The sequence below is a fragment of the Leptonychotes weddellii genome, chromosome X, assembly GCF_054177405.1.
Source record: "Leptonychotes weddellii isolate Sample4059 chromosome X, ASM5417740v2, whole genome shotgun sequence".
NCBI lineage: Eukaryota > Metazoa > Chordata > Mammalia > Carnivora > Phocidae > Leptonychotes > Leptonychotes weddellii.
The window spans coordinates 93,488,148-93,500,259 of record NC_138385.1 but is presented as its reverse complement, the minus strand read 5'-3'; the positions used below and the strand labels follow the sequence as shown (position 1 = coordinate 93,500,259).

The 12,112-nt window shown below is 36.6% G+C and overlaps 1 protein-coding gene across 1 annotated transcript in view; it reads left to right on the top strand.

Moving 5' to 3' along the window:
• CDKL5 (cyclin dependent kinase like 5) overlaps positions 1–12,112 on the top strand; it is a 133,687-nt gene that overhangs the window by 84,035 nt on the left and 37,540 nt on the right. Inside the window, exons 8-9 of the mRNA XM_081807975.1 lie at positions 2,278–2,467; positions 8,237–8,474. Of these exons, the coding sequence (XP_081664101.1) occupies positions 2,278–2,467; positions 8,237–8,474 (428 nt within the window). The remainder of the gene's footprint in view (positions 1–2,277; positions 2,468–8,236; positions 8,475–12,112) is intronic.

Here is a 12,112-nt window from a genome sequence, read left to right as displayed (position 1 = left end):
GCTCCCTGCTCAGCGGGAAGCCTGCTTCTCCCTCTCCCACTCCCTCTGCTTGTGTCCCCTCTCTCACTGTGTCTCTGTCAAATAAATAAATAAAATCTTTAAAAAAAAAAAAAGAATTATTGATACCAGTTACTGAAAGATTTACTGTTTTTTTTTTTTTCTTTTTTTTTTAAAATCAAAAGCTTGGTTTATCTTGGGAAGCAAATGGTGGTTAGTCATTTCATTATTTCTCTTTGTGTGGATAGATTTTAGAATTTCTGTGCTAATTTTTAAATTTGGTTTTAGGATTGATTTTCTTTTATGTTTGTCTTTGTTTCTTTTTCTGTGTACCTCTGTCTGGACTTAATGGGATGCATAATCCATTTTCTTTTGGGAAGGATTGGAATTTGAGTTTACTGGACAGATTTACCAAAGAAGAAATGAGTATGAAGTAGGTCGTTCTTAGAACACCATCCGAGGATTCAAGTATGGTAGAGGACTTTTTATGATAGGTTTTGTCTATATGATGGCCCCAAGGAGTTCATTCTGAGGACACCCTTATTATAGACCTTCAGAGAGTATTTGCTGCCTAATAATACCTGTCAGGAAGCTGCAGTTATGTTTAGAGATGTGTGGGAGCTACCAAAAGTAGATGGGGACTCCAATTAATTTGAGCCAAATTATATATTGCTAATTAAACGATTGTCAAGTACTAGTTGAAGAACCGTATTATTCGTGTAAAAATCCCATTGACATCAGTTGATAGTTGGTTAATATTAAGAATTTACATTTTTGTACATTCTTAAGACTTTGTTCTTGACATTCAAAATAATTCCAGCTGCATAAATTATTCACATCCGTTGACAGAAGAAAAATAGCGCAATTTGGGTATGTAGAGATTTTCCATAAGTTTCTCTATCTAGCACAAGTTTTTTCTTCTGTACAGATATTAAAGAAAGATCAGTATCCTTCCCTCCCCATCAAGCTACCAAAAAAAAATTTGCATGAAGTTTCCTAATATGGTCCTTAGGTTTTTGTGGGAAGGAAATGAGATAAAGAAAATACTGACTTTCAGTTGTAATGACTTATTGTCCTAGAAACATATTCTGTATAGTGTTAACAGTGCTTTAATTTAGAGTGTCTGTTAAAAGTTTTGTATTCCTGCTGTATCATTATGGCATTCTAGAATTTCATCCCGTATTTTTTTCAGATACTTTATTTTGTCTTACCTTCGTTTAACTTTTTTTTTTTTTTTAATTTCTTCAGATAAAGAAAGACAGTATGAGCAGGGGGGAGGGGTACAGGGAGGGAGAGAGAGAATCTTAAGCAGGCTCCATGCATGGAGCCTGATGTGGGGCTCGATCCCACAACCCCGAGATCATGACCTGAGCCAAAACCAAGAGTCAGACACGCAACCGACTGAGCCACCCAGGCACCCCTGGCTTTCCTTTGTTAAAACTTGGATTATTTGTGTTTGAAACTAATGAGAATACGGTTTCTTAATCTGCCACATATAATTTGATTTAAGACTATAGATATTGGGGCATACATATAGAGCTGTTTTTGGAGTACTTAGGTTTTCACTTACAGCCTCCATTTATTAATAACAGTAATAATCCTAAAGCCCTCTGGTAAACTCAGATCCTAGAGGGGAACTGTAAACCCCTAAGGAAATGGAAAAACCATGCTTTGAGGCAAATAGTTATCATAAAGCTCCATATACACAGGGTACAAATAGTTTTAGGTAAATAATGCAGTAGAGCTTAGCCCACTCTTAGGTATTAGAAATTGTGATTCTATGCAATCAGAAGTTAAATAGTACTCAGTGTTTATTGTTTAAGAAGACACGTGAGTCGGTAGTACATTTTAATAGACTGATCTCAAAAAATGGATGAGGTATATAACTTTTTGACATTTCAAGAGCTAAAGGATAATTACCTAGAAAATGCATTTCTTGGAAGCATTTGATTTTCTAAGTGAAGTGTTAACTCATCAGACATGTGCACTGTTTTAGGGTTTATTAAGCCATTCATTTTCAAGATATGCCCAGATATGAATAGATTTCAACTTAGTGTATACCAACTAAATTATTATTAAACTGATGGTTTTACTAGCATAGATTTATTTACTTGTGCTCTGAATTTTTACTTGGATATCCGTAATTCCTTTTTTTCAGCCTCATTTTTAATTCCTTAAATACACAAATTGCTTTAAATCATGAATCTGTTCAAAGTAATTTGGAAATTATTAAAATGTATTTCTTCATTTGCCAAGATAATCTCTCCCTTTGCTTTTCAGAGCTCCCTATGGAAAGTCCGTCGATATGTGGTCAGTGGGCTGTATTCTTGGGGAGCTTAGCGATGGACAGCCTTTATTTCCTGGAGAAAGCGAAATTGACCAACTTTTTACTATTCAGAAGGTGCTAGGACCACTTCCATCTGAACAGATGAAGCTCTTCTACAGTAATCCCCGATTCCATGGGCTCCGGGTAAGAGGCTTTACTAAAACTCCAAATGGAATCAGTACAGCAGTATTTAAATCATTGTTCATTGCACAATGGAATGCTAAGCTGTCCATTGAATACTATTCCCTTTCCCAATACAATGTTTATAATCCTCATTATAATATTTTATCTTTGAATCTTATATAGTATTTGTGAATTTTAAGAAGTAGTCTGAATTTGAAAGTGGCAGCTGCTAATGTTTTTCCTAATTTATAAGTTCCAAATTTTCAAACTCTGTTCTAGCATATGCATTATTATATTCTACACTTTGGTTATCTCAGAATGTTTCTTTGTCTAAAATATTAAGCATCCCCAAAAGATACAAAATGTATAAATGACTTGCTAATTTGAACAAATGTATTTGTAATGATTTGAGGGAGAATATGAATACTTGCATTCTATAGATTTAAAGGTTGTGTTCTAGCATGTATTTCTTGTCTCTTGACAGTGAAACATCAGATCTTCTTTTCAAGCCAGTATATTGTCTTGGGCAGCCTTTTCTAGACTTGCTAACTTTGTACAAAACTTGTTTTCAGAGCATATGCTTAAAAAGGATCTTAAGGTATAAACTTTCCCCAGATGAGAGACAAGCAACTTGCAGAGGCACCTTATTAGAGTAGCCAGATATAGGCTGCTTCTCTCTTCCATCTACCCCCAAAGCTACTTTTTTAGTTTTCAACTACTCTGGGCTAACATGCCAATTGGTGACCATTGTGAGAACTCTAAAATAAGCTCACCGCCACTTCCTTTCTTTCTCTTAAATGCATGATTCTCAAACCATGTTTTCTTGACATTCGCAAAGCACTTCATTTTTTCTTTTGACTTTCTGGACCTCCGTTCATTCCACTTTGAAGAGCATCCTCTCCTCATACATGAGAGCACCCAACATGGTGCCCGCTCCTCTCCAAACTCTTACCACACTTGTCTTTCCTTTTCTTTGCCTTCTATAAACATTTTACGATTTTTCCAGCTTCATGGATTTGGGATTTGTGGCTCCTTCTCCCGGGAAGGTGCTTCTGTTGTGTGGTCCCTTCTCACTTCGTAAATCTCAGCTCCAAGAATGTCCCCTTCTGGGGCACCTGGGTGGCTCAGTCGGTAAGCGTCTGCCTTCAGCTCAGGTCATGATCCCTTCTGGGATCGAGCCTCGCATCAGGCTCCCTGCTCCTCGGGAAGCTTGCTTCTCCCTCTCCCACTCCCCCTCCTTGTGTTCTCTCTCTCGCTGTTTCTCTCTCTGTCAAATAAATAAATAAAATCGTTAAAAAAAAAAAAAGAATGTGCCCTTCTCTGATGACACCAACATACTGCCCCCACCCTCTTCCTAGTGTCTCCCATAGCACCACCCTTTTTTTTTTCCATCCTAGCACTTCCCCTGGTATGTAGTTGTGTTGTTCATTTGTTTACTTGTTAATTATTAACTGTTGAGTTCTCAACTACTGGAGTATAAACTCCCCAATGGCAGAAATCAACTGTTTTTTCACTATATTTCTAACATCTATAGCAGAGCCCAGCACATCTAGTTAGGGGCACAGTGAATACTTGAATGATGGATTGAGCCAGTTTGTGTCACCAGCACTCAAGTTCAGCTGAACCTCCCTTCTCTCCATCTCTAATGCTTCTTTCACCCTTAGCACCTTTTTACCTGAAATATTGATGATCACTCCTAAACACATTTCTCCAACTTTCTGTCTTCACTTTAGTGTTTTCACATTGCCTTTGGAATAATCTTCCCTCAAATTACACATTCAATTATATCTCCTTTGTATTTGAAAGTCTGTATGGGATTGCTTACATTTAAACTCCTTAGGGGATAGCATTAAGAACCCCTTGCTCTTAGCCCTCCAGCCTTGTCTGCCACTCATTCCCACCATTGCACCCTACTTGTCAACGTACTGAACTTCTTACCATTTCCTTGACATGTTCCTTCTACAGCGCTGTATTTTCATTTCTATGATGCTCCTAGTACTCGCTCTACTTCATGGACAGCTCTTCCTCCTCCTTCCCCCAGACTGAGGTCAAGTGTTCTCCTTCCGGGAAGCCCTTCTAGACTCCTCCAGGGAGTGGGTGACTCCCCCTTCTGCGCTCCAGTGGCTCTCATTGCCATCTCTTTTAAATAGCTGTTTAAAAAAAAAAAAATGTATCCTCACTGAACTGATGAATTTCTTGAGGAAATGAACTATCATGTCCACCATTATATTCACAGCACATCTAGAGTAGTGCCTACAAGGTTGAATAGTAATGAAAGATTGAATATTTGACCTCAGGATTTTAACAGTAACTTCTGGAACATCAAGCTTGGCCTGCTAGCTGCCTGTTCTTTGCCTGGTTAAAGAGACTCCATGCTGGATTGCCTGAAGAGAGTGTAAACAGATGTGTTATGGTACCTGGCCTTAATAACTTATAAACTAGCTGAAGAATTGAGACATTTTTGCATGAAATACTCAGAAAGCAATATAACTTATAATAAAGCACCTCATTCTTTACTGCATTGCACTGTTTTCTAATACATCTCTCAGTATGGCTGAGACCATGAGAGTGTTAAACATTCTGGAAAGTTAGACATCATAGTTGGCTGGATTCACTTGAGAAAGATTTATAGAAATTTGAAATTTGTATGGATATGAAGAATGAGTAGCATTTAGATTAGATAGGCCAAATGAAGGATTTCTTTCCCTCATTTGTGTGTGGTCTGTTTTGTTCACAGTCTCCTCACTAAATAGTATTATCTGTAAAATGCTGGATAGCACATGACAGCACCGCTTATAAATAACCTTCATAGAAATTGCTGCTTCCATGACACTTTGATTTTTATAAACTTTAATATTTTACAGTTTAGTCTGAATGTGTTTGTGGTATTTTAACTAAATTAGATTAATCTTTTTGGAGGTTTAGCAATGTCATTTGAGAGAAATGTCTTCCTTTATCATTTTGTTGGAGAATATCTGTGGAAGATAGCTAAGCGTGTAGAGTGTGGGAACTGGAACTTCCATGAGATACAGACTCACCGGTGACCAGTCTGGTGTTATTGGCGTTTTGATTCAGTTGTGTAGAGATTGGGAAGTCAACAAGATGTTGCTCTATTGGTATGCTTTACTTTGAAAAAGTAACAGTTTATGTCCCATAGTCTAGGGCATAGACTCTGGAGTTAGACTGCTGGGGTTCAAAGCCTGGCTCCATATTTCCTACATGAATGACTTTGGCAAGTTTCTTGTGCCTCTGTTTCTTTGTGTAGAAAATGCTGATAACAGAAGTACTACCCTTTAGGGTTGTTGTGAAGGTTAAATGTTATCTGTAACATGCCCAGACCAGTGCCTGACACATAGTAAGTGCTCGCTAAAGACGTACTCTCGTTGTATTGTATTGTTCAAGTGATTAAGAAAGAAAAGCTACTCATTGGGATATAATTTAAACTTTTATACTTAAGTTTTGGTTATTTGTTGAATTATTACATGAGAATGGTAAATTTCATTCAAAAGCATATATATTAATTTTTTTTAACTTTGGTCATTTTTTTATCATAATATTTTTAATACCTTTTCACTCTGCATTAATTTTCTTATCAATGAAATGTTACTTCTGAAGAAAGAAAGGGACATCTGGTAGCATAAGATAGACCTCATAAGCAAAATATTAATTAAAATGTAGCAGTACAGAGTTATTTATCACAGCATGACAGGTGTCTCTCTTTGGGCTGATATTTAATACTCCAACAACATCCAAAAGAACTTCCGTTGAGAGAGGTGCCTAGGTTCAGAAAGAGTGTGGGTTTGGATTATAGACCTGGGTGCAAATATTAGTTCTGCTTTTTAATTATGTAACTTGCCTTGAATCAGTTATTTGAACTTCCTGATTGTCACCTTCTTCATCTCTAAAATAAGAAGAATTGCTAAAATGCCTTGTAGAGCATCACTTCCCTCTGTAATTAGTTATAGATTATTGCCTGTGTGTCTGTGTTAAGTTCATGTTATTCCTTCTACTTCCTTTATCTGGGGTGCTGTCCTACTTTTCTCTGTCCTCACATTTTTCTTATCTTTCAAAACCTAGTTCAAATATTATCTGTGGATTCTTTTTTTCTCCAGCTGCAAACCACCTTGGTCTCTCCTTGCTCCAAGCTTCAAGTAGAATTTTTGGCTGCACATTTCAGTGCTGATTGCTGTCCCAGCCAGAGTGTAGGTTGCTTAAGTGCATGGTTTAGGTCTGACCCATATGCTGTAATTCCTGCCATCCCTAGCACAGTGTGCAGATAATAGATAATGTCATAATCTCAACTTAAGTGCCTTGTTTGAATTTTTCTCCATAACTAGTCCTCCCATGCACGTATTGAACACGTTTAAGGATTCTAGTACTTTGAAATGCCTTTTTTTTTTTTTTAAGATTTTATTTATTTATTTGACAGAGAGAGAGAGTTAGCGAGAGCAGAAACACAAGCAGGGAGAGTGGGAGAGGGAGAAACAGGCTTCCTGCTGAGCAGAGAGCCCGATGTGGGACTCAAACCCAGGACCCTGAGATCATGACCTGAGCCAAAGGCAGACGCTTAACCGACTGAGCCACCCTGGTGCCCCTGACATGCTTTTATATTGGTATAAAGGAAATAAAGCAAAGGAGCCTTCCCATTAGGATGGAGTACATGGCATTGGGCTCTAATACTTTCTCATCCACTTAGATGTTGCAAAATGCGAGGTGCCAGAGAGGACAGAGCACCTAAATAAATTTGACCTCTTCTCCTCATTTTATTTAGAAAGGCATTTATTAATTTAGGAGACTGTTTGTCTTCTGTTCCAACTTAGGTAAAGGAAGGAATTGAAAATAGGTCATTAAAAGAGTATTTTAAAAGCAATGTTAGGGGCGCCTGGGTGGCTCAGTGGTTAAGCATCTGCCTTCGGCTCAGGTCATGATCCCAGGGTCCTGGGATCGAGTCCCACATCGGGCTCCCGGCTCAGCAGGAAGCCTGCTTCTCCCTCTCCCACTCCCCCTGCTTGTGTTCCTGCTCTCGCTGTCTCTGTCTCTGTCAAATAAATAAATAAAATCTTTAAAAATAAATAAATAAATAAAAGCAATGTTAGAACATATGTCTGAATTCACTATTGCTATTTCTGTGGCCTTTCAAGTACTGACCTCTCTGCCTTCTCTCTCTCTCTTTTTAAGATTTTTATTTATTTATTTGAGATAGAGCATGAGCGGGGTTGGGGGGTGGGCAGAAGCAGAGGGAGAGGGAGAGGGAGAAGCAAGCTCTCCACTGAGCAGGGAACCCAACACGGAGCTTGATCCCAGGACCCTGGGATCATGACCTGAGCTGAGCTTAACTGACTGGGCCACCCAGGTGCCCCTTCTCTCTCTCTCTTCTTTTTCACTTCTCCAATTTTCAGGAGTAAATGATGTTGTGAAAAAGGCTTAAGAATTGTCTATGTAAGCAGACAAATTCTGTATAAACTGTATTATAACTGAACTATCTATAGAAACAAGACAGTACTGTGTAAACTGTATGCACTCAAATTTTTACAGTTAGGTTTGTTTTACATGCTTCATTGACTAGATTTAATATCCTCTTTCATCTGTACATTTTTCTGTTACTTAACACCCAGTCCTATTAATCTGTACCTCAAATACATAGACATAAAAGTGATAGACATGAAATGAATTTGACTTTGGCACTAGGGCAGTAACTTCTGTTCCTTTGCTACCTTTTCCAGCACTCACAGCACATATGCACATGTGTCCCCTTCCCCACGTGCTAACACTCCTGTCCTGTTCCTACAGTTTCCAGCTGTTAACCATCCTCAGACATTGGAGAGAAGATACCTTGGAATTCTAAATAGCGTCTTACTTGACTTAATGAAGGTGGGCCAAGTTGATGTTGTCTGTATACATGTATTTCACAGAAGTAGGCCCTGGTCACATGTAAACACAAAAAAATCCTGTTTCTCCAGCTTTCATTGCACCAGCCAGTCCATAAGCTGGTGCTGGTTGTTTGATAGTAGACCTTCAAAAAACACTTGTTAATGGATCAGTTTTATTTTATGCCCATTTAGTTTATTGTTCAAAATCAGAGGAGGTTACATTATGCACAGAGTCTTTAAAGGTACACTTAGCACAGTTGGAAATTGCTGAGAGCACTCTCAGAACTTTGCTGTGCTTTAAACTATGTTCCTGTGTGTCCTGAGGAACACTGTGCAAATTGGTGTGGGGGCAATGGTGGGGGAGGGGACATGGCTTTTAGAAAGGCTACATACCACATAACCTTTTGTAGAGAATCACAATATTCATTAATTTATGAAGGCTTTCAGAAATCCCATAGTAAAGAAGCATTTATGTCTTGCTCCACATTTCCCAAATTCAATTAAATACTGAATACTTTTTTAAAAAAATAACTACAGTGCCTGGTGTTCTGAACACAGGTTGAGAGAAGCTATTAAAAAGATAGCCCTCAAGGGTCTTTCATGTTAATTAGGCATAAATTATCTCTTGAATCAGTTGGATTTTGTCAGTATGTTGTGTCATACGATCAATATTTATCAGGGCTTAATGATTTGGTAACTTAAAAATGTAAATAGAATAAAGAAGAAGAACTGAGTTAAATACATATATTAAATACATAAATATTTATAAGGTATGCAAATTATGTATACATTTCAGTTAGTGGAGGTATATAAAAATGATTTTGGTCTCACTGGCAGTTAAAACAGTTAACATCAAAATGGTTTCAAATGTATGATACTAGTTGAATACAGAAAAGTTGGCTCCTGAGTAGTATTTTAAATTAGAAGTACATACGACTTTTCACAAGCCAAATATCTACTAGCATCAAAGTGCTATTTTAAGATTAGCAACTGTAGAAATTGCTGCATATACAGACAAAGAACTATTTTCAAATTACTTAAAAGGAGGAGGTCATTATGAGGAAAGTATAAAACTCACTGAGTAAATAGCTTCAAAATTCAGTATTTAGGGGAAAAAAACAACATTTTTTTAAAACTAAAATAGAATCCATATAAATTACCATAGTTTGGATTAATTCTGGTAACCTGTATCCCCTCTAAAATGGCCAATATGTATAAACAGATGCAGGATGAGATGGCCATTTTAGGTACTTATATATGGACAAAATTAACAAATCTGCTTTAGGGAATGGCATAGAGAATATATTTCTTCATGAAAAGATAAATAATGTTATTTACTTTTCAAACTCATTTTAAAAATAGCTAAAAGACAAAGGAATAATTCTGTTTATATAACATTCAATAACAAGGCAATATTAATCTTTGGTGAGAAAACTCAGAATTGTGGTTTCCAGGAGTGAGGAGGCACAGGGGTGTAGAGCCAGGGATGGGGGTCTTGAAGAGGTTTCTGGGGTGTTAATGATTTTCTCTATCTCAGTCTTGATGTGGTTACATGGATATGTTTACCTTCTAAAAACTAACTGAAATGTATACATAATTTGCATACCTTATGAATGTACATTTCAATAAAAATGTTTACTTAATGTTAAAGAAATTTGAAGCTAAATATACTAAATAGGAATTAGTTTAATTTCCAAATTGGTGTCAATACAGAAAGATTCCAGTTATCTTTGTACTTTTATCTGTGCTAGATTTTACCAGGTACCACACTGACCCTTGGTAATTAGACTTGGTAATGATTTAACAAAAAAAAGTTCAGTTATTTTTTTAAAAAGACAAAAAGCAAAAAACATGAAATTGTATTTAATTCAGTTCTTTATTCTATTTACATTTATAAGTTTCATTTTCTAAAGAGGAGAATATAACTGAGATAAGTTTAGAATTGTGTCTGAGTCAACATGAATATAAATCCACTTGCATGTAAACAGTGGCTTGGGTTACCAGAATCTTTTGACCCAAAATGAATGTTTCAGTGTGTGGTAGGATCAGATTTCAAATTTTCTGTGGTGCTAGGTTATTAAAGGTGGTTGTCTGAAATTGAATTCTGGCTCACTGGGAGCAAATCTAGGTTTGTTCTCACTGTTCAAGTGGATCACAAAGAGATTAACTGTGGGTAAAACCAATGAAAGTGACCTAGAGATGGATTTGGGAATGCTGGAATTTCAACATTCTTCCTTTCTCTGAGAGAAAACGGCATCAGTGAATTTTGCTGTGAGAATATCATCACAGCAGATTCCAGTGTGCTCTACTGAGTTGTGTTAGGTTATGTAGGTTTATGTTTTATATATTTGCTTAATTTGTCAATAAAAATTATTTTAATAATGATTCACCTTTTAAAATCTTGTCCAATTACTAATAAGATAAATAGTATTAGAAGAAAACATTTTAGTTGTTAAAACATCTACTATGTGCAACATAAAAGGGTTAGTTACTGTAATATATAAAGAACACTTAAAAATAAATTAGGACGGGGCACCTGGGTGGCTCAGTCGGTTGGGCATCCAAGTCTTGATTTTGGCTCAGGGCATGATCTCAGGGTTCTGGGATCCAGCCCCAGTCTGGCTCCTCGCTCAGCGAGGAGTCTGCTTGAGGATTTTCTCTCTCCCTCTCCCTCTGCCCCCCCCCCACCCATTAATAAGTAAATCTTTAAAAAAAAATTAGGACAGATGCACAAATAGAAAAATAAAAGGAATATAAGTAACCAATAAGCATAAAAATATTCAACCTCATTAGTAATCACAGATGTGAATTAAAACAGCCATGAGATACCATTTATTAAATGTCTATAGTTTACAAGTAGTAAAAAAAAAAAAAAAATGAAGGTGCCAGGAAGTTGGTAGATTCTCAGTTGCTAAGAAGGAATATCATTTCAGTCAACCTTCCCAGGGGATGATTTTTCAACACATAGAAAATAATCCTCAAAAGTTTGCATAGCTAACAATCTGTCTCTGGGAGTTTATCCTATGAGAGGGATCATGTATGTGTGCAAGGATTTCAGGTGTTTATCATAGCATTAATTATAATAGTGCAAAGCAGCAGCCATCTAAATGTCCAACAGTAGAGACCAGTTGAGTAAATTATGGTATATCTATACCACACACTTCTTTAGTCATTTAAAAACATGTTGTAAAGTTATTTGTTGCAGCATTTTTCATAAAGGAAACAACCAAAATGTTTATCATTAGGGAATTGCTAAAAACAACCTAAGGCATATACATAGAGTAAAAGTTTTTCACTGATATGCAATGATCTCTTAAGATCTAATGTCCATTGGAAAGAAAGCTAAGTGCAGACCGTTGTGTGTCTGCTACTATATGGGTAAAATAAAAGGAACAGACAGAGAAAGGTACTAGGTACAGAGTATCTATGGAAGGATGCACAAGAAACTGATAACATGGGCTGCCTCCCAAGAGGGGGACAGGAGAAAGATGAGTGTATATTCTTTCATGTGAATATATACTTCTTCCAAAATATATTCCAAATGTTTAAGTTATGTTGTAAAAAATGTTTTTGATTAGTATGTGAAAAATGCAGGATCCACAACTTATATGTATAATATAAGCCAGATTTTATAAAAGAAAATATGTATATACGATATTCAAAAAAGGGCTGGGAGGGCTTATTCCCAGAGGACAACAGTAGTAAGATAATGTGGTAATTTATTTTTTTAATTTTTAAAAAAATTTTTAAAAGGATTTTATCTATTTGAGAGAGCTAGCGAGTGAGCGAGCATGAG